Here is a 24,222-nt window from a genome sequence, read left to right as displayed (position 1 = left end):
GTAGAATCACATTCTGCACATTATCTCAATTTGAAGTCCTTATCTCCCCCGTGCTCACCAATACGTCTTAATACAGATGATTCCAGGGGTTGCCAACAGTAGGGGATTTCTTATCGCTGTTTATTTAATTCAGTCTTGAATATTATTTGTTCTGCACTCTCCCCGGCGAGGCACCACTCCAGTTCAGGAGAACTCCCTCCCTCCAACACTTCTTGTCCATGTATTGACATCTGGGAGAAGGACAATATTAAACAGTGTGTCATTTTCTAACACAGTAGCCGAATGGGTAGAGTGGCTGCTCTGCCCTCACATCGCCTGTGCTGGAATCTACTCTGACTTGTCAGCTCATAAACAAGAAGTGTTAAAACACTAGTAGAGTTAAGTTCTCCTGAATTGTGTGTTTCCACAATGGGGCAGTGGGTAATGATTGGTAAAAAATTCAGCTTCTTGCGAAGGAAGCAAATTGCTGTGCAACATAAAATAAACCGTCCAGCTGTTAAATTTCATCTGTGTGTGTTATGGCCACCAGTGCTTCATAAACTTGTAGAACTAGCAGAAGTGGTCTTCACCTATGGCAGACTCCTTTCCCGTAGAGACTGGTTATACACACAGGTACTCGGATGCCCCCAGGTCTTAAACTCAGTGTAGTACATGTTTATGGTCACACAGCAGAACACAGGAACAGGAGGTAATACACGGAGTAGGGACAGGCCAGAGGTCTGTGGACTGGGGAACGATGGTAAAGCCTGGCTGGACTGACAGAGCGCCAGCGGAGATATCTGGTACAAGCAGAAGGTCAGGGTCACAGGCAAAGGTTCAGAGTCCAGGTACAGACAGAAGGTAAGGGTCACAGGCAAAGGTTCAGAGTCCGGGTACAGGCAGAAGGTCAGGGTCACAGGCAAAGGTTCAGAGTCCAGGTACAGGCAGAAGGTAAGGGTCACAGGCAAAGGTTCAGAGTCCGGGTACAGGCAGAAGGTCAGGGTCACAGGCAAAGGTTCAGAGTCCGGTTACAGGCAGAAGGTCAGGGTCACAGGCAAAGGTTCAGAGTCCGGGTACAGGCAGAAGATCAGGGTCACAGGCAACGGTTCAGAGTCCAGGAACAAGCAGAGGTCATTCACAGGAAAAGCAATCAAAGGTTAAACACCAACACAGCATAGGGGCAGGCAGCAAACTGGAACAGAACGCTATAACCGGCAGTGAGGCTTAGTCATCACTGCCTTAAATAGTACTAAGAGCCAATCAGGGCAAAGCCCTGCAAGTATCCCCAAGATTAGCCTAGATAATTAGTAGCGCTGGTGGCCAATGAGGATGCAGTGCCTATCTGCATAATTAGTCAGGTCTGCAACATAAGGACCTAATCAGCCGAGGATGGCTGATCCTGAACAGCCCTGCGCGCAAGCACCTGCCTGTTTGACAGCTGGACGGGCGCGCCGGCAGGGAGCCTCAAGTGTCCTGGTTGTTGCCTAGGCAACCAGGACGAGGGAGCCGTAAGTGGCCGTCTCCATGACGACCGGAACGCCACCAACAGGAGGCAGAGAGTCGCGGCGGTGCCCGTGGCTGCCGCGCCTGCTAACAGTGTGGCAGGACATTTGGTATTGGGTCATTGCTGTAACCCTGTGTTGGGGCTACTGATGTCCTTACTAACTTAAAAAAATTGTTGAGGTGTCAGTTGCACTACTAATTAAGGGGCGATGTGAGTTGCTATTGATTGGATTGCTAAACTAAACTGAAATTTTAGTTATATACAGATAAAGAGAAATATAGCCTATCTTTTGCCAACACCATAATGTTAAGAACATTGGGCAGCACGGTGGCTTAGTGGTTAGCACTTCTGCCTTACAGCACTGGGGTCATGATTTCAATTCCTGACCATGGCTTTATCTGTGAGGCATTTGTATGTTCTCCCCGTGTTTGCGTGGGTTTCCTCTGGGTGCTTCGGTTTCCTCCCACACTTCATCAACATACTGATGTGTGTGTGTGTGTGTGTGTGTGTGTGTTAGGGAATTTAGACTGTAAGCCCCAATGGGGCAGGGACTGATGTGAGTGAGTTCTCTGTACAGTGCTGCGGAATTAGTGGCGCTATATAAATAAATGATGATGGGCCTGATTCATTAAGAAAAGTTAAGCAGAAATTGAGTAAGTTTTCTTACTCAAGTTTTCTGGATAAAACCATGTTGCAATGCAAGGGGTTAAAATTAGTTTATTATTTTGCACATAAGGAAAATACTGACTGTTTTTTCATGTAGCACACAAATACTTGATATCTTTAAGTTTACACTGAAATTTAAAGTTGATATAGGACATGTCCTACCCCAACTATAAATCTGTCGTCACATTTTAAATTTACCTCCCCCTCAAACAGGGGCGGATCCAGAAAATTGTTGTACCCGGGGCGATTTAGGGGGGGATAGAGGCCCCGCCCCCTTTCTGAAATCTAAGGCTCGTGACCGTGTACTGACCGGCTGGTCTAATTGTGTTAAAACACAATCAGAGTGGCCGAGCAGCACACTGTCCTTGCCTGTCACTGCCGAACGGACCTGCACAGACTGTGCAGCCGTCAGCAGCAAACTCCTGCTAGGGGGGGGGCGATTACCTTCACAGGGTATTGGTATAGCTGCTGTAACTGTAAGTCATACCCGCCCAGTGCATCTGTGAAGCAAAAGCTGTAACTTGACATTTCTGGACATTTTCTTGTGCACCACTGTTACACGATGGGACATTTTAATGGAAACTCAATATAAAGTCAAATTCCAGAAAAATCCTTAACAGATCTACCCCACCGTTGTGACTATTCACGTCTTCTTAATTACAATGCAGTATATTTCAAAATGGCAACTTCTAGTAGCCAAAATGTTTGGACAGCAAATCTATCTTGTGCATGACAGCTCACAGCTCTCAGAATGTGGTGGATTTATGTGTTGCTTGGCGTACAATTTGCTCCATTTAAGGAAGCGTAATATTTTAAACTTGCTAATCTACCTGTTTGTGGTGACGAGGGACTTTGGAAACCTTTGTCTGGATATAATTATCGTCTTGTTAAGTTTCCTAACACGTTAGGAGGCCGGTACAAGGCCATGCACTTGGAGTGTAAGGAAAATAGAAATAGAAATCCGTCCACTCTCAATGTGTGAAATGAAATTATGATTAGGTGATTTCAAGCACTTCCACCAATTGAGTTTTAATAAGACCTACATCTGAATCAGATGTGTACGAGAGTCCGGGTACAAGTAACCTCTGTACTATTGAATGAGATGAATGGTGAAGGCAGGGTGATCTATGGCAAGTCTAGCCGGCTACATTTATGCCCGGTTAAGTGCATAATGATGCATAATAATCTCTGTAAGCTGTTAGTTATAACTTTTTATATATAATTTCTGTATGTAACTGCTAAACAATGGAACATGCTAATGCAACTAAGTATATAAAAGTACAAAGATCTTCCCTTTCCCCAAATACAAATATAAAAATAGTTTTTTGTTAATTGTATTGTAATAATGAAAGAGTAGGTTGGTGTCTTCCACTTGCAGAAATGGTATTTCAGTAGGCCCGTGTCACTTGGAACTTCTGTGCTATATATATGGTGGTCTAACATGGGAAACACGTGGTCAATGAGGTGCTGTGTGCACAACAAAAAGACTGTCTCACAATAGTAATGTGGCATTGTTATGGCTCACAGCGTAAACCAGTTTTGCAAATGGAAATAACAAATCATATATCTTATTGCAAACGTTCAATGCACTAAGTGATTTTTTTGCATTTCAAATTAAAATCTTGTAATGACTTCCTGTGCAGCTAACTCTTAGTAATTGGAAGAAATGCTGTGCTCTCTTTGGGGCATATTTAAGAAAGCAGGATAGTGCTTTTACCGGGTAATTAAGGTGCCTCCGTGTTCTCCGCAAATTTATTATGGGTGCATCGCAGCAGATATCATGGATATCTGCTGCTTTGCACTCCTCTTCGTTTTTGGGAGCAGTCACCATTCAACAGTATAGTGACTGCTCCCAGCTGCAATCTAACAAGTTCCAAAAAAACATTTTTTTCGGAAACTTGTCTTGATAATTATCAGAAATGAAAAAACCCAATGCTGTCAGCTCTGCTCCGAAGAGCAGAGCTGGACAGCGCATGTGTGGAGGGATCACATGATCCCTCCCTGTCACTCAGCGCTCGCAGAATTGCAGACAGACCGGGATCTTTGTGGAACTGCACATACACAATGGATAGAAGAAGAGGAACGAAGATGACGTGGAGGAGATCCTAGAGACAGCGCGTCCCGAAGAGGGGGGTAAGTGTGATTTTTTTTTTATCACAGAAACAGCAGTTTTTCGGAACTGCTGTTTCTGTGATACATTTTTAATAAATTTGAGAAATAGTTCAATCCTTATCCATGCGATAAGGATTGATAACTATTTCTCATTTCTGCCGATGAATGATAAATGTGCCCCTTTGTCTCCTATGGCTACTGTATTTCCACACTTTATTTGAACCAATGTCACTCCTGGAGGAGTTGATTTCAGTGCCTTTCAAAAGTAGCCATTATCCAGATGTCACATGTTCCTTACCTGCTACTGAACTGCAGATTGGTATAAATTGTAGCCAATCAGGGCATTACCATATTTACACGATAGAACAACATGTAACCAATCACTTAACAGGTGATTGTCATCTGAAATAATTCAGAACAAGTGCACCTGTAATAAGACTGAGGAAGCAAGTTTTTGAAGGCAATAAATGGGTGATGGTTATTATTTACAAATGTCAATTTCCTGATGTAAAAGTCTAAATTTGTGGTGTTTACTTTCCTGGTAGAGCAAATAATGCTTATGAATTGCCATATTTGTATTTTACAGTGCTCGGAACTCAGTGTTTAGAGTAGGGATGATCATTTCAGTTGCTACCTCAGGAAGCAGAATAACTGAGCGCACTCTCGGTCACGATACCAAGTTAAATATGTCACAAGAATTATAATGTCGTAATTGAAATGTCTAAAAAGATGTTAAAAATATGCAAACAGTATTTTAGTTAAAAACAAAAGTAATTAAGACTTATTGGTTTCTAAGTGTAATTTTATTAATGTTTTCTTTTTTTTATTTACAACAGTATTTTAATACTGTTAAGGAAAATAGCTACTTTAGGTGTGTTGCCAGGTGTCCTGTATGGCTTAGTCAAAATACTTGGGAACTGTAGTTGTGAGCGCAGGGTTTACCCAGACACACCCTAACGTCGGCCACCGTGTTGGTCAAGGCCCACACTTAGCACTGCCGTGTGTTGACACAGCCTTCTAAGGCTGACTTTTTAGAGCTGCCATCAATGCACTGTGCAGTGCCCTGTTCGTACTGCCCTAATTTTTATTCTAGTAAACTAAGCAGCAAAGGTGTTACGCAGTTCTCGTAGAAGGCTACGTGTATGCACCTATTCCTCTCTTACTGCATGCTATTGAGGCCGCAGAATGCAGTACATGCCGCTCGGTATTTTAGAACACCGCCCAGTATTTTAGAACACCGCCCGGTATTCTAGAACACCACTTTTAAACTTGCTCAGAGGGGAACTGACCATTTTGACCTCTCTGACTAAGCAAGAACGGGACTCATCGGTGGCACAGAAGTGCTCAGTGTGGGTCTGAGTATATGCTGAAAACCAGCTTGGCGCCCCAGGGGAGTGGGGTGGAGGCTGAATGGTATTACGGTGTATGAAGGGTTAATGATTTATGGCAGATGAGGGTATAATACTAAAGGATTCATGACTGGAAGGTGAGGGGTTAATGATGCATGATGGAGGGATTAATGGTAGAAACTTAATGGTGGAGGATAAGGGATAAATGATAGTTTTTATTGAAAAAAACATTTTAAACAATAGGGGTACAGAACGCAAAAGAGGGAATAGGGGATGGTGGGGATTAACAATTATGGGTATAAGGGACACACACACAGTTAAACATGTAGAAATACAATATAACATCTTATTCGCTACAGTCTTTGTAAAAATCATTAACAACTGCGGGCCATATATGTTCTTTAAGTTTGTGGAAATTCATTTAAACGGAAGGCCGGAGACATTTTCTATTCCAGGGAATGAAGAGTCATTGTTACCACTTAAAGATAGGTGACGATACAGAGGTAGACTGAAGATCTCCCGTAGTATCATGTTAAAGTAAAACTGGATTTTAGTGATAGTCTTACTAATAGTGGGAGGTACAATATTCTTCCCATTTTGGGTAATGGCTGCTCTTGTTGCGATAAGGGATGTGGCCCATTACATATCTACTATGCTTATGGATCTGAGAGAGGTGGAGATGTGCAAAGTTTCTTTTGGTGAAAGTGTCAAATAACTATCAATGACTTAATTCAATGTCTTTCCGCAATGATTGGATTGGTGTGCAATTCCCAAAAAATATTCATACTATTCCCCACCTAATTGCATATATGAGATATAAACTATATACAAGTTTTATCTTCATCTCTGAGTGGTTCAGGCATTTAGACCTTCAATGGGAAGTGACATAAATCTATTTCCATTGTGCGTTTGTAAAGTGTTAGGTCTACTTCACATCAAAGTGGGACTAGGAGGGGAGCAATCTCCTCTTTTTTTAGCGAATGTAAAATGTACGCAAACAGGTCTGACAGTGTAAACCATTGTTTCATGTTTCACCATACCCACTGGCGTATTTCCCGAGTTGCGGTACCGTTTTTCAGACTGCTACTATGTATTTTGTGTTTACCACATGCAAATGCATCAGGGAGTTTACAGTGAGGTCTTAAACACTAATAAAAATGCATTTGCATTTGATATGTTTGTTTACTAGTGTTAAAAACATGAGAAAATTCCTGTGGGTGTGAGGCCTTACATTCACACAAATTGTCAATGGGTAAAGTTAACTTATTATACAGCATGTCTTTCTAAATATAAGGAGTGTAAAACTTTACATTGATTGCGCATTATAGCTGCCACCTATCCTGGAGGATAAAATAGCTCCTTCCCTATCTATGTTAGGTGTCTGCCCCATTATAACCATTTGTACTAGCCAGGCTGGTAACATTTCAGGTGGTCACCCAATTGAACATTGATCGTTTTCTGATGCATATTGCAGCGCTGGAGAATCAAACAGAAATCAAAGTTTACAGAAACAGCGAAACACCCACTAACCTCCCTTGTTACCATCTTTGTGGAACTGGTTTGTGGTTACAGTAATTGGGCTTCCTGTGTGGTTACATAGGCCTTTCTGTGCAGTGGCAAGATGTTTATTACATAATAAAAAGTGTGTGAGAAAGGAAAGCCGGGCTCTTGTTGTATATGGGAAGTGTGTATGGATTTATGGTTTTAGAAAGATGTGTGGTAATTTCTAATTAATTGGATAATAGTAAGTAATATTTTTATAAGGTTATTTCAGTTCTAAAGAATTTTTTTTTTCTTACAGTTTGTGGCATTTATGCAGACACCTCTGCTGTGGAATTCTGGGTATTCATTTACTGTGTTTATTTGGGAAATATGACACAGAACAAAACTAAATGGTTAGTGTTTCACAGTAGCTCTAGAATACGTGACCTTTTATATATTGCCAAAAGCAAGTAATACTTATTTCATTATTATCTGTTTGTCCCCATGCATGGGAGGAGCAGACCATGACAGTTCACTCATTCTGAAAATATGTTCAATCAAAGGAGTGCATAATTAAATGCTAATGGTAAAACCAGAGCCGGATTAACAATAGGGCTAAAGGGGCTACAGCCCAGGGGCCTCGGGCAGCTGGGGGGCCAGCCGACATTTATCGGGTCTCTGACTGTCACTTGTTCAAGGAAAATGGTAGGCAGCTAACAGCAAATATTATGCTGTTAACTGCCTACTGTCACTGTAGGACTTACCGCATAATTGCTACAGGGAGTAGAACAACAGAAGGAGGTAAGTTCACGGGGTGGGGGCTTATGGGGGGGCCCTCACAGTATCCTTAGCCCGAGGGCCTCCCTTCCCTTAATCCGGCCCTGGGTAAAACACACCCAGATGAAGTTGTAACTGAATTTTTTCTGCTACAAGTGACTAATGGCAGTTGTGCAGAAAAAGAGACTGCTTGCCATACATTAGTATAACCAGAAACGTGATTACCTTTAGAAGGATATTAATGTAAATATTGATTTTCAAAGCCCATTAATTCTTTATAAGTAGCAGCAGAACAAAATTCAGACAAAAGAGCAGATCATCCCTTCACCTCTCCATTATTGTTTATCACCAATCACTATATATCACCTATCACAGACGTATAATGACACCAACAATAGGCAGCCTATTACTGCACTAGAAACTAGCGGAAATACTGTAGTATCTGTGTCTTAGGGCTAGATTAACTAAACTGCCTGTTTGAAAAAGTAGATTGTTGCCTATAGCAACCAATCAGATTCTAGCTATCATTTATTTAGTGCATTCTACAAAATAACAGCTAGAATCTGATTGGCTGCTATAGGCAACATCTCCACTTTTTCAAACACGCAGTTTAGTAAATATACCCCCTAATGTCTTCGGTTCCTAGCAGACCTAGGTTTGTTCCCCTTCCTTGCCAATTACTTCTCTGCCACTCCAACCCCCTACCAAATAAGCTCCATGGCTCCAAACCACACTGCATCCCGCCTGTATAAAACAATTTAAAGTAACTGATTTAGCCCTAATTGAATCAATAATGAATTGCTAATAGTATGCAAATAATAAACTAAACTAAATAATGCTAGAGTGAGTAGGATACCATCTCTGCAACTCTGCTGCCCTAGGCCCAGGCTTTTGGGGATTTTTCTCAAATCCAGGCTTGGTTCCTAGTAGAATAATACACTGTATTCTCACAATCATTGAATTAGCCCACACATTGGCTGACTCCACTGTAGGCAACAGGTCAATTTTAAGAATACTTCCTTGAACCTAAAAATAAACCCACACATTTTGTTGACTCAAGAATACAGCACTTGTGACTCATTTTACATATACCTCTATCTCTGCTCCTTTAGTTACTGGAACACTATAATGGCTGAATTATGTTGGATTTTTTGTTTTGAGTACTAGGTTTGTAAAGATGGATAACACATGGCGTTTGATGCTAGGCACTATGCTGTGTTTGTATATATATTTTTGGCATACATTTATTTTAGGGATATTTATGGCATCATATATATTTTTTTCTGTCATCGGTCTGGTAATCTTCCATTAAAAACAATGTTGACAATTCTGTTAAAGTAGAAAAAAATATTTTCTTGTAACTTGTGAAAGGTCTGTGTCAAGGAAGCATAAAAATGAATTTATGTAGGATGCAAATGAACAGCTGTTAGTGAATTAAGGATTATAAATCAACCTGAATTTTAGGGTGTCTAAACCTTTGGTGCATGTCTCCCCGGGCCGAGGGCGCTAAGAGGGGGTACAAAGTTATCAGTCTTCTCCTGAGGGCATGGCGGTGGTAATGAGGTGGGGACAGAAGGGCCTTCAGACTGACTGGCAGCGTTTTACTGACACGTTGTTATTTTATAAAATTTCTCCAAAACTGACAGCATTTAGGAAAAAGGAGGATGACAGGTGAAGGGAAAAATGGTGTGGAAGCCTACAATGTCACTTAGTTTGTTATTTCTATATGTAGTATATTAGTGGCAGGAAACTGGAGCATTTTTACACACCATATTTTGCTTTTTTTTTTAAAATGTTTTTTTACTGACTATCAGTAAGTTTACTGGTCGACAGCCCTCCCGTAAAAACAGACCATTATAACAGGACTGATTCTCCTTCAGTTTACGTAAACCTACAGTAGCAACCTTGGTGTATGGCATTTTTGGTGTTATACTACATAGCTGAGTGAGAACGCCCGTCTAAACCTACATGCGTATGTACTGGTTAGTCAGAGATCACTGCTTGAATCAGAATTTTTAAGGCATGTTTGTTTTTTGCATTTATTTTTGATTTTATAAAGGTTGTTTGTTAAGATGAATAGGTCACATACAGTAAGCATTAAACGTGCAGTTGAGATAAATGAGAAGCAGACTAAGCACAGAAATCTGATCATAATGCCGCTGATACCACTCAGTGCTATATAACATATAGGCATAGTAGGTTATAAGATGTCTTCCATCTAGACAAGTTTACACTTTCTATACGTTACTAGATTAGATGTGAGCATTTGGTGCTAGGACATATTGTTTTGTACTTATTTTTTAACAAAATTATTTATTGTATTGTTATTAATATATTATTAATTATTGTAGCCTCATCAACATTAAAGAGCTCCAATTCTCAGATACTAAGTATGAACTAGTGTAAACTGACATTTTATTATGCCGAGCCCTGATCGTCATTAGGACATCACAAGACAATACCCTGTATATGAGCTATACAGGGTACTGTATAGGTCATATCCCCAACTAGTGGTGAGAAGTGAGGGTGACATTATGTGTCAGTCACTTGTGTGTGAGTGTGGGGGGGGTAACAAAATTCATAGACCATGTATTCCGCTGGAAGAACAACTCAACATAACATGTATGTGATAGTTTATATTTTTTGGCTATATGTCACTTTTGTGCCTACATTTTAGAGGAGTCCATTGTATGTCTTGTTGTATACAAAGCTCCCACTGTAATTCTTTGGCAAATTTACTTTGAATCTAATTATTAAAAAAAAAATAAAAAAAATATGTTTTCGGTGTAATAATATTTTGGTATAATCTTTTGGCACTTTAGCTGTTTGCACTTAGTGTTCTGCTTTATTTTAAACATGGCGATAAGACATTATGATGTTTTACTATGTTTATTTGAAGCCATAATTTAGGATCTTGCCAATTCACTATTTTGATTTCCTCTCTGCTTTCTACTAACTACTTCCTATTTCCTTCCACTTAGCTACATTTAGTTTTTATTGTAACCTTATATGAAGTATAAATAAATCTCACAGAAAACAAACAAGCTTTGCCTACTTTCTCTTTTCAACAGCGAAGACTTTGTCCATTGATATGATGCTACTACACACTAAAGGGCAAAAGTGTGTTATCATGAATTTTGGTGCATAAAGACCTCACTATACATAGACATTGCTCTGTGAAGTGTAAAACATTAAAGGATGCACTGAATCCGGATTCAGTTGTGAATCTTAAAGTTGTACTATCACCTCCATACACGATTCAAGATTACCGTCATTTTGGACCCACCGCAGGGCTGTGATGCAATTGTGATATTTGGACATGGGGATGAGCTCAAAATTAATCTATTTGCCCCACCACACACACATCTCCTGCACTTGTCAATTGACAGTCAGTCTGTGAGAATTTAAAATTGTCAGGGATGATCATAGCAAACAAATGCTAATCCTAAATTTCCTCTCATTTTTTTATTTTTATGAAGTTATCATTTCCAGGGGGGGGGGGGATAAAAAATAAATAAAAAAAATTAATGTTCAGGCACCTCATGCTTACTTTTTATAATGCACATTAGGGTTTATTTTGGTTTTCAGTGAATCATTTTGTAAAAGGATTTGTTATTCATCCAGGTCTAAAAACCTGGATTAACTGCATTACTAAATATATTAAGGCAACTGGCATGACATGTGTAGAGTAAAGTCGATTTGTAAATAATTATGTAAAACATGCAAAATACATGACACAGTCTTAATCAAGGATCTGGCTTAAGTTACCCACAATGCCTGTGAGACGGTATAGCGGTTTTCTGGTGATGTCTTGCAAAATACGTAAATAATTGTTTTTGTTACCGTTCTGTAAATAGTCAAGATTTACACGTTAGATAAGCATTACTGTGTAAACTACCAGAGTTAGTGACAGTAAATAACAGAAATACAGCTAAATATTTTGCTGAGAAATTTACACAGAGAAACAACTTTGGTAACCGGGCCCCCCACCTTCACCCCTAGATAACCGCCCCCCCCTCTCCCATTGGTAACCACAACCCCTCCCCACCCCTTGATAACCACGCCCCCCTCATCCCTTGGTAACTATCCTGCCCTCACCCTTTGGTAACTGGGGCCACTCACCTTCACCCCTTGGTAACCGAGCCCCCCACCTTCACCCCTTGGTAACCCCCCCTCATCCCATGGTAATCACGCCCTCCCTCACGCCTTGGTAACCATCCCACCCTCACCCCTTGGTAACTACTGCCCCCCACCTTCACCGCTTGGTAACCGAGCGCCCCCCCACCTTCACCCCTTGGTAACTGGGGCCCCTCACCTTCACCCCTTGGTAACCGAGCCCCCCACCTTCACCCCTTGGTAACCCCCCCTCATCCCTTGGTAATCACGCCCACCCTCACGCCTTGGTAACTGCTCCCCCCCACCTTCACCGCTTGGTAACCGAGCGCCCCCCACCTTCACCCCTTGGTAACTGGGGCCCCTCACCTTCACCCCTTGGTAACTGAGCCCCCCACCTTCACCCCTTGGTAACCCCCCTCATCCCTTGGTAACCATCCCACCCTCACACCTTGGTAACTGCTCCCCCCCACCTTCACCGCTTGGTAACCGAGCGCCCCCCCCACCTTCACCCCTTGGTAACTGGGGCCCCTCACCTTCACCCCTTGGTAACCGAGCCCCCACCTTCACCCCTTGGTAACCCCCCCTCATCCCTTGGTAATCACGCCCACCCTCACGCCTTGATAACTATCCCGCCCTCACCCCTTGATAACTGGGCCCCCCCACCTTCACCCCTTGGTAACTGTCCACTCCCGTTAACCCTTGGTAACCCCCCCTCACCCCTTGGTAACTGCCCACTCCCATCACCCCTTGGTAACCCCCCTCACCCCTTGGTAACTGCCTCCATCTCGCCCCTTGGTAACCGCCTCCCCCCCCTTCACACCCTGGTAACCGGGTCCTCCACCCACCCCTCCCTAAGTGGCCGCCTACAGCAGGTCACTGAATGCAATGTTTCATTAAGAAGACTGGTTATATATTGTATATTAAGTATTCTTCCTGAAATGTAATGTTTGCTGCTGTTGTTGTTCTTAATACTTTAATTATCATAATATGTCAACATTTCTTTTATTGGTAATAAATGTGTGATATTACTTGCAGTCACAGCTTTATATGCTGGGTTACATATGCATGCTGTAGTTCATTGTGAGTATACTCAGATCACAGTGTGTGTCCTAACATATGAATTTAATGTACTCCCATTATCTACACACAGGCTGCAGCTGAGCAGGAACAAGGAGCGTACTTCCTTCCTGAATTTGCCCTCTCTCCACAAGGAAGTTTCCTGGAAGATACAACAGGAGAGCAGTTTCTAACTTACCGCTATGATGATCAAGTGAGTAAATGACATTTTTGTTATACCGCCAATAGTAGAAATCTATAGCTCTTGTTTCATTGCATCTTTTTATTTTTTTGTATGGAATTTGGCCCAGTGTCATGCAGTCATAACAATCACACAGCCGGCCCCATGGACTATATCATAGAGCTATCGCACAATGCACTCAAATGTTCTGGATAGCGGTAAATAAATAATGTAATGTAAGACTATGAACTTGTGTAATCCTTTTTTTTTCAGTTTGTTCTTCCAAGAAAGACTATTCTGTTTTATTTAAACTGAAATCTAATTATTGGACGATGGTAAATTTGTGAATATGTAAAATTATTTTTAGAGATGAGCAACATTTTCAAAACTCTTATGCAAAAGATTTGTCTCATTCAGCATTTAGCTGTAAAATTTGGCAGGTTTTGCTGGTGGAATTTGTCCTTAAGTGTTCCCAGTCCTATCCCAATCACACCACACGGCAGTGTGAGTTGACCGTCGTTATCTCAGCTCATTTAATAGAAATGCAGATTTGCAAATAGTGTGCAGAATTGCATCTTGGGAATTGGCGAAGCAACAACGGAATGGCAAACATAGGGCCTGATTTTGAGTTAGGAGCAAAGCAAAGAAAAGGAGTAACTTTGCACCTTGCCAAAACCATGTTGCATTAGAGAGAGGGTAAATTCAAAATGGGGGCAGATTTATAGTTGGTATACGGCATGTTCTAGATCAACTTTAATTTCAGTGTAAAAATAAAGCTATCAAGTATTTGTGTGCTACAGAAAAAAAACAGCTAGTATTTAACTTGCATGCAAAATAATAAGTCAATTTGTAGCCCTGGCATTTTAACATGGTTTGTCCAGGTGCAAAGTTTTTCTTTGCTTTGCTCCTAACTCAACATTGGGCCCTTTGTATTTCTGGAACGTTGCACCTCAGTGAAATGGCCTGATCTGGCGTGAAACTGAATTTGTGCAAAATCTTGCTGATAATTCTTTTTCCTGAATACTTTTTCATAACAGTAAGTCCTTCATTTCATGAAGTTTATCTCTTCTTTTCTATTTTTTAATTGTTTTTATGGAAGATCTTCAAACATGTACATAATTAAAAGCGTTTGTACCAATCAGGACATACAGAGTTTTACTGTTTGATTTCAACAACACAAAGCGCAATACAAGTCGATTCCCCCGACATCATCTGGTGTAGGAGGCATCTCCTTTTGAAATGAAATTTTTCTAAAGGTTACCAAATTTCTATTTTGACCAGGATTAAAAAATAAATTAATTAATAAAATGTTCTTATACCTTGAAAGTTTGTACCATATAAAGGGTTGGGTATTGGCATGATTGTGAAATTTTGGACCTCATTTGGCAGGAATTTCAGAGCAATGTGATAAAATGAGAAAGATCTCATACTGAAGGCATGGATTGCCACCGAGCAGACAAATGATATGGATTTACTTGGGCAGCCTAGATTGTATAAGAACTCAGATTGGACAGGGCCAGGACAGTATAATTAACCAGCTTGACTTTTCACATTTTTATTATGTCTGTCAAGAACAAAGAATTAACAAGGATGGAATACATAGAGTGTGACATAGAAAAGACAGTGCAGAATCTTTGATTTTGAGTTTGATAGATCATGTCACATAGCATTTAATTGTAACCAGATGCTGCTCAATAGTAGTAGTTTTAATAGTCTAAGTTCAAAACCATGTCTTAGTGAAAGTAATTGAAAATCATTTATTTACACTGTGCCCGTTGTCTATACAGGACAGGTAGCCTTAGCTATACTATTATTCATGGGAATGCAGCCGCTCAATTCAATAGGAAACAGTAACATCACTGGTTCTTCAGGCCTTGTATAGTGAACTGACAAGCTGCTTTCTTAGCCCACACAAAAAGGATGCCTCCACTTTATTTAGGCAAGGGGTATATTTTAAGGATGTCTCCAGACTTTGTAAGACATTGTGGCTAGTACCTAGCAGATAACTAAGGCTTGTATATATTGTACATTGTCCCACAATGCTTTGCATCCTTCTTGGGTCTCGTCCAGTGCTGCAGCCTATGTGGATAGCTTCTCTTTTTTGTAATAAATGACAGTTCGTCACCTGCACCAGCAAGAAGAGCATTCTGTCAAATAGCGCAATAGCTGCATACAAGGTATATTAATAAAAACAAATGCCCAATTGGTTTTCTATACTGTTTGTACCATTTCATTAGATAAACATAATGGATCTGATTCATCACGACATGTATCTGCTAATGCTGAGGGTATTGTATGCAAAATCATTCTGTGCATGCCTAGAATTGGCCCTGCTTGTTCCATCTTCGAACGCAAAGCATACTTACTACAGCCTAGGGGCTAGATTTTCCAATCAGATTCTAGCTTTCATTTTGTAGAGTGCACTAAATAAATGACAGCTAGAATCTGATTGGTTGCTATAGCAACATCTCCACTTTTTCAAAACCCGCAGTTTAGTAAATATACCCCTAGGAGTGAATGGGGCAAGGAAGGGGAGTTTGGCTATTGTCAATTTACAGTAAAGATAGACCAAACTCAAGTACACACAGCCACGTCCGAATCAAGCCCTGGACATCGCAAAGATACTTGTCTTTCTGCAGTATCTCTTGCTCCAGTTACAGGGCTAGTCTAAGTCCTGATCAGTAGTGATGACAGTCTCGTATGCATGCTATTACATGTGTGTGCAATCAGAAACAACTGTAAAAATTCATTTTGTTTTTGAATTTGGGAGTGTGCAGAGCGATTAACGTGCGTTTTAAAACAAAAGCATGTTGTGCTCAGTATGTTTGCCTTGATAAATCAGGCCCAATGTCTTCCATTTCACAACTTTAGCCAATACATATTGAATTGTTGTACATTTTGTGTTTTTATGGTAATATGTGAATCATTCTGCTACAGAATAATGACTCGTAACAGCCACTATTCTAGATGTTCCCAGAATAATAGAACAGCGGCTCCACTCAGCAGCTGTGTATTTGGAGCCTTACAAATAGTAATGGAATATAGTGAAAAAGGGGTTTTAGTAGATGTTTTTATTTCCCACTTTGTTGGTGGTTTGCTTTTTTCTTACCTACCGCAATCATTTCTTTCCAAAATCATCCTACGAAGGTTTGGTTTTCCTATAGAAATTAAGAATTCCTATTTCACTGACACTTGAGGTGTCGCTTCCAAGCTTTAAACTGTTCCATGCCTTAGACCACCAAGTAGGAGAGCTGTCAGAAGCCTTATGTAAGCAGCTTGTTCACTGGTTCCCTCTTAGTTGGATAACTCCTTGTGGTCAGATAAACCTGCTATGCTTTGGGCTGCCACAGTGGCAGGGAAAATTAGTATTTTAATCTCCCATTAGTTTGCAGTACTGTGTACTGTGAATTAAAATAGCAGAAACAATCCTGCATTTGTGTAGACATATTTGGTGCACAAAGATTGTGGATAAAATGTACATAATATAACTCGCCTATCTTTCACATGGATAGGGCTGGCTCTAATTATTGCACTCTTAACAACAACTGAACCTGATCTCACCTGGGGCCTGATTCATTAAGGATCTTAAATTGAGAAACTTCTTATTTCAGTCTCCTGGACAGAACCATGTTACAATGCAAGGGGTGCAAATTAGTATTCTGTTTTGCACATAAGTTAAATACTGACAGTTTTTTCATGTAGCACACAAATATCAACACGAAATGTGTACAAATAAGCTATCAAGCATTTATAGTATATATATATAAGTATAAGTATATATAATTATATACTATCTGTAGTATAATGGTGATCAATGCAGTAACAATTCTTTCTAATTAGCCTAAGCATAAAAATGAACATTACTTGCATTCCAAAATTATTCCTCCAGCTTTGTTCAAATATGGAGACTTTCGTCTGCAATATATAAAATGCGGTTGTTGTATCTGAACCAGTATAGTTATCCTCGCCAACATTTGCAATTAATTTTTTTTAGGAACAAATAGCTTTGGGCTGAATGCATCTGAATGCATACACAACACAGTACACCAACCCAACATGGCCTGACCACTAGACATGATGATAATTGCTCTATATGGACATAGAACACAATATGACTTGACCACTGGGCATGATCAGTGTACAATTATTATAGTATCCTTTTTTAAAAACCACTTCAAAATAACTGGCTTCTCAGCTAGGGATATGTGATATGTTATTTATTATATTTTTGGGAATACCATTTATTGAAAGCATCAAAAGCAGTACATACAAAGGTTACAGTAAAAACAAAAAGTAATAAGACTAGTACTACAATCAATTCAGCCTGTAACTAAAAACTAAAACCAATATTTGTAAACAGAAACTGGTGATGCAAATGTTTCAAAGAAATAGGAGGAGGGGAGGGCCAGAGGGGTGTATGGGGACTGGATAAAGGGAAGGAGTGGAGGGGGGGATCAGTATGTAGAGATGACAGATCCGATCCAAACAAAACAGTAAAAAAATAACGAAGGTTAAGCACAGATTGGTCATGGAAGGAGTTCCTAGTAGTCCAAATCCTGTTAAAAGATGTAAAGAAGTTCCTTAAGATACTTGTTATGTGTTCCATTTGATAAGTGTACCATGTTCACTTACAAACCGAGTGGGTGGAAGTGGGATGTAATGCGCTACGTAAGACTTTATGACATTGCTAACTCCCACTCGTACCCCTCAATGTACCTGATTGCCAGAGGAAACCTCACTGTCCACTCAGCCACTTTGTGTGGTATAGTTTGATCTTTACTGGGCCGTATGCAAAATGGAAGAGTGACTGCACACAAGGAAACACTTGCAAGAGGTAGATGATTCGGAGTTGCGCATGGGAAAGAGGTAGAAAATGTGAGCGGAGCTACACATATAGGGACAGTATAGGGAATATGGGGAGCATCACAAATTGAAATTAATAGTCCCTTACACAATAAATAAAGAAACACCTGCCAGTGGAAAACACAAAGCTGTTATTGCAGGGGTAATAAGGCACACAAGCAGTGGACACTGACTTGTCTTATGTATTGATGATAACCCCAATAAATTCAGCCTGTTCTGAGGGTAAGTGAGGGAGCAACTGAGAATTACTATTTATTATGTTATGAACAATTGTCAGTCTTTTGGGGAACGATCAAATTGAGAACTGCCCTTCTTCTGCCGTTCTCCTGGCATACAGATTATGCAACGTAAGTGTTGTATTTTCTGTAATAGTATTCCTTTTAGTTTTCTTCTCTTTTATTGCATTTATTTCATATGACATTTGTTGTATTTTTATTATATCCAAAAGCCCTATACCTTTTCATATTAAATCTAAAATTGAATAGGTTTGCCTTTGCTACTCTACCAAATACATAAGACTTTTCAGAAGAGAGTCATTACCTGGCTGCATTAACCCTTTGATTGCTTGGCTGCGTTAATCTTTTGATTGCTTGTCTGCATTAGCCCTTTGAGTTCTTTAGTATGAAGTGCTTACCTCTTTGGCTTTCAAAGAGCATAGTGTGCCATCGTATACATTTGTGTAGCAAAATTATAGGATAGTATTGCCCTAATACAACAGTATTGAGATGTGAGAGAACTGCTTTGGGGTGTGATTCAGCTAGACCAGTAACTTTGTGATAGGTGAGTGCACGATTGTGTGATGAAATCCTGTTTAATGCCTTACACTTACACGTCCAAGACACAGATGTGATGAGTGTGTTTGTGACAAAGCTGTAGAGGTTCTCGACTAGCTTCTTCAGCATGGTGGCATGTTACGTTTTTCTGGGCCTTGGCGTTATATATATGTTACAAATTATTGATTTATTTCTACTGTCTATAAAATAAATTAATCCATTGCTACATATCTTATACTCAATATTTCTGCATCAGTAAAGATGAATTATCTGGTTCTCTACATGCAGACACATGCACCCACTAGTGGCACCATAAACTATAACATAATTATGATAAGAAGGTGTTGTTATTTTTAGTATATCAGAAAACTGTTTTTAAATATTATATTAATAATAAACTCATGAATACATGAAGCATATAGAGTAAAAAATTGACTTCTGATGAAATTTACCCCACTTGTTTTGGTAGGGAATTTAGTCTGTAAGCTCCACTGCGACATGGACTGATATACTGTGGACTGTGAATAACTAAACATTCTCTCTGTTGCTCTCTGTAATATGTTGTCACTATATAATTAAATGGTAATAGTAATATGTATTATATAATCAGGAACAAGTGTCAACTAGATATAATATTTGCTTTTCAGGTATTCAGTCACTAGCAAATAACTCAGTCACTAACAAATAGAAGCATAAACGAGCCCTGACACTTATAAGCGTAACACACTCATTCACTTAATAGGATACACTGTACTGTACTAACACACAGACTGACCCATGATGACCTGAAGTAACCTCACTAAAGTACAAGCATGCAGAGATCCAAAGACTCCCACTCAGTGCCGAGACTTGGCTGCATCTTACCAAAGATGCCCTCTGTGGTCATCTTCAGTATTGCAGGGGAGACAACTGCTGGCTTATTACTTAAAACAAACAAGTTTAACTCATGCATGACATCTCTGCTGTTTTTCCATATTAAGTTTGCACTGGTTATACTTACCTTGAGCAAATATATAGAAGGTCCTTGTGGCACTAATTAGCCAATGTGACACTTTTCTAACTTATTATTTGTATGTGCCTTGTCCCATTAGCATCATTTATTTCAATAGAACATTACTTGCAACATTTTCAGTAGTTTGTTTGTGCAATCAGTTTCTTCCGGAATAGCCATGCTGTTAACCTTGCAATATTAAACTCTTTACTAGAAAATATATAAAACTGTGATTATCTTCGGGCAGGAATCGGAATGATCCATAGTTGTCTGCAATGTCAAAAATTTGGGAGAACTGTCGTCAGTGAGGCCTTCACAAGTCAACTGCAATAAAGTCCACTCCCAGATGAGGAGATACTGGTATTTTACTAAAAGTGTTTTTTTTTTTTAAATAATAGAAATATTGATAGTGACATTCATTTTCAACTTCTTCATAGAGGAGGAAAATGTATAGTAACAATACTGGACCTCATTTAGAGCCGGACGCAAAGTCTGTGTAAGAAGTGTAGGAGTGGGAGGGTGCCGCAGCTTGGTAGGGTAATACGAGTGGCAAGCAACCCCAGTTGCGTCCCACTCGTAATACCCTACTGAGCTGCGAGCAGTTCCTGCAGCTAGTAACCACTTGCGCCACCTAATTCATGCCACACAGTTTTAGCCCTTTTTTGACGCGTGTTGCGTCTGCGCCTCACTGCGACTAGGACTTACTTACTGGGTCACGCCTTCACAATTCCGCGTTCCGCCCTTTCTCTCATAGTGAGCCGCAAGCTGTCGCAAGTGTTAATAGCGTCTAAGATGCAGCCGGATATGGTGCTTGCTGCACATGCGTGATAGTGGTTTTTTGCTAGATGCGCCTAAAACGGACTTTGCGTCCGACTCTAAATGAGGTCCTCTGTGTCTATAAGACTAAAAGGACAAAATCAATTAGATAAGGTTGAGTAAAGGGCAAATGCTATTTCATAGAGCAAGGGTCTGAAATTATGCTTGCCACAGTATCTTAATGCACTGCAGATGGTAGCTAAGGTGTTATTGGCACCAGAAAGGTGACAGACGGTCTTGCCAGTATTCAGTATTAACAGCTAAAGTGCACATGTGTGTCACACCAAATGAACATTTGTCTATCTCACTTGTTCCTGGAATTCTCAGAACCTTCTGTAGTTCAGCAGGGAGAAAGCAGACCCATATCACAAAGAGATGTAGGACACGCTATCACTGCACTTGTTTCACTGCTTATTCAGGAACAGGCAACCTTCAACAGGTTTAACAATTCAGAGACTGCTTTTGATAAGACTTGTATTGTGTGATAGAAAACATTAGGCCTGGGGCTGAGATAGGAGCAAAGCAAATAAAAGGAGTACATTTTCTCCTGGACAAGCCATGTTACAATGCAAGGAGCGGGAAATAATTTATTTTTTTGCATGCAAGGAATATACCGGCTGTTTTTTCATATAGTGCACAAATTTTTGCACTGAAATTTAAAATGATCTAGGACATGCCCTATGCAAACTATAAATCCGTCCCCACATTTAAACTTAATTATCCTAGCCAATGCAGAAGTAACAACTTCCTTACAGGAGTACAAACATTTTTTATTTTGCTACAAGACGTTTGACAAATCCTAATCTATGGCCGATTGACCACTAAATTTTCAAACATCTTCACAAGCCTCTAATTACAAGCGGTTCGCTTGTTCCATGCTATATGAGCAGATTGAAAAGTGTAAAACTGTGCACCTTTTTGTGACGTTTGCTCCTATTTTTGCATGAATTTGCTAGTTTACACCAGAAGTGCATAGACCTGTGCATTATGGGGCATTATTCCTGAGAACATAGAGGCCGCGCTTTATTACTGTTTATACGGTAAAAAGTAATGCTTGCTTTTGCTCGTACCTCTATGGGGCGCGAGCAAAGGTGAGTGTATTTTCACTAAAAAAAACATTGCCGCGTCTTACAGCTGCTCGGGACACTAAGCAGTGATTTTTTTATTTTTTTTTGTAGATTTAAATTTGCTTCTAAAATGGTGATAGGAAATTTAGCAGTTGGTGGGAGAAGCTGGGCGGAATGAGGCATTATATGCAGAATGCGAGCTAGGAGTAATGAAACTCCTGGTATTGTGCCCACGTGCAAAAATGATATTTAATTTTGTGAGCCGAGATGTTTAAATAAGTCAAGGGGCAGAGTGGACTCATATTTATGGGGATGTTTCCTGTTTGGTGGGGGCCACAAAGACTTCCCCCCTTCAGAAGGAGTTTTTACATGTTCTCCGAGGCAGAGGATTTCATGTCTCAGCCTGTTCTATCAGTGGGAAGCTTCTTACACCGTCTAGGGAAAGAGAAAGTGTATTTTTAGATGCAATTCATAAAAACATTAAACTGTAGGATACTGACACATAATAAAGTTGTCCCTCCACACTTATCATTTAATTAAAGGGGTTTTACATTTTTTTTTTACATTTTTTACTAACCCACTTCCTAGAACCCCTTCCTGTCCCTGGAACCCCCACCATTTCTGCATTTAGTAGGGACCCAGCTCTTAAATATACCCAAGATCTTTGGCAATCACCTTCTGCACTGCTTGGCCCTTTCCAAATCTGCACTAAGGGCTGAGCAGCACTCAAGGTCAACAGCATAGGTCCCGGTTATGTGGAAGTGCTGGGCTAATACATCAGGTGTTGGCGTCTTAGCGTAAGGAACCCCTGCCAAAGTACTAGGAAGAGATTCAGTGAAATTGAACTTTATACTGAATTACCCATTTAAAGCAAAACTCCCAGGCAGCATGAAAAATTCACCCTACTTCTGAGCACCAGGGCCCCTGGGAAAGCTCCATAAAGCTGTTTTCCTCCTGGCTCATAGTCACCGCTGAACACCGGGGCTGTGTAACACTGTCGAGGTGTGTGTGAGCAGGAGGACCAATAAGATGCTGCAATTTCCATTATCTCTCAATGATCGCAGCTTCTTACTGGTGCTCCAGCTCACGCCCCTTCCACAGTCCTTTAAAAGTGTTGCTCAGAAATAACTACCGTGACTGTCTGTTATTTAAGACATAAATACAGTATATGGTTATAATAGGGGCTTTGTGGGTGGCAGCCTGGGGCTTAGGGCTGTAAGGGGTTCAGAACCTTCCAAACTGGGAGGGAGCGTGCAGAGTCTGCAAATGAAAAACTCTGCAGGGGCCTATTTTCCTGTTTGTAATTGAGATCCCATGTCTTGGGTTTGGTCAGTAACATATTGCACTGTAGTGTTCTAGTCTGTTGCCTACAAGCCATTAAACAATATTTGTCCTTGCTACCTTAAAACATTATAAGGTTGAGAAAAAAAAATAACTGCTAAAGTACGGCTTTGTGAAGCTTCACAGGTTATGTATATTGTAGTGATCATTATTTCATGACTGCCTTTTAAATTCCTTAGCGAATGTGCGTCACTACTTTAGGGGGAATCAGTCACCAAGCTAAAACATTTTGCAGGCTACTGAATCATTGCTGTCTTTTGTCAAGTTGAAACTTCCCTGATTTCAGTTGCCATTGATTTTATTGGGAGGCAACGTTACAAAGAATGCAGCTTGTTTTGTGCTAGCTGTAGCTACTTCTAGTTATATGTTTCTTAATCAGACGTAATTTTTACTTTCAGCATGATTAAAGGTACTCTGGCGACACCCAAGGACGGAATTCCAATAGATTGAGGTATATGGGCTTAAAATAAGATTCTTGAATTCTGTACCAAAATAGCAACGTGTTTTACTAACACTAAACATTGTAACTCAGTTGAGAAAATGGAGAGATCCTTGCTTCAAGTCTGGGACAGGGTAGATTATTATATCACTTGATCACTGTGGTGCAGGACCTCCATGATTTCACAATTTAATTTACATTACTGTACCCTGAAAGAGCATAAAGCAGTGACAGAACTGCATGAATTCTGGCCACAATATGGCCAGCAGTGCCTAGTTGCCTCCCCTCCAAGGTCACCACTCTGAGAAGAGTAGAAGAGGCCCGTGAGGCTAGAGTGACATCACCGGGCTCCTACCCAAACCTTTCCCGCCCCTGGCAGTGGGGGAGTGGTCATACCCCTTTGTGTTGTGGCCACTTCCCCATTGTATCCTAGCCTCACAAATTGTTATTTTTACTGTTTTGTTATGAATGAGCCAGTTATAGGTAATACCCTAAATTGGGAGGTATGATGGTGACTTGTATTTGGAGAGTAGTGATGTTAGCAAGTTACACATGATTTTTAAAGTGTTCTATGCTAGAATATATAAAATTAAAGGTAAAACACACCTGGATATGAGGATTCCCTCAAACAGACAACTTGCATTGTTTCCTATTGAAACGTGTGTATTCTATGGAATAATGTACCCCTTACTATAAAAATAAAAAGGATA

General features: G+C 40.3%; 1 protein-coding gene across 1 annotated transcript in view; it reads left to right on the top strand.

The window, feature by feature from the left end:
* ADAMTSL3 (ADAMTS like 3) overlaps window positions 1-24,222 on the top strand; it is a 364,939-nt gene that overhangs the window by 61,018 nt on the left and 279,699 nt on the right. Inside the window, exon 3 of the mRNA XM_075207905.1 lies at window positions 13,136-13,255. Within this exon, the coding sequence (XP_075064006.1) occupies window positions 13,136-13,255 (120 nt within the window). The remainder of the gene's footprint in view (window positions 1-13,135; window positions 13,256-24,222) is intronic.

The sequence above is a fragment of the Mixophyes fleayi genome, chromosome 4 (genome assembly GCF_038048845.1).
Source record: "Mixophyes fleayi isolate aMixFle1 chromosome 4, aMixFle1.hap1, whole genome shotgun sequence".
NCBI classification, from domain to species: Eukaryota; Metazoa; Chordata; class Amphibia; order Anura; family Limnodynastidae; genus Mixophyes; species Mixophyes fleayi.
The sequence above is the reverse complement of the archived record's forward strand: the minus strand, read 5'-3'. Positions and strand labels throughout refer to the sequence as shown.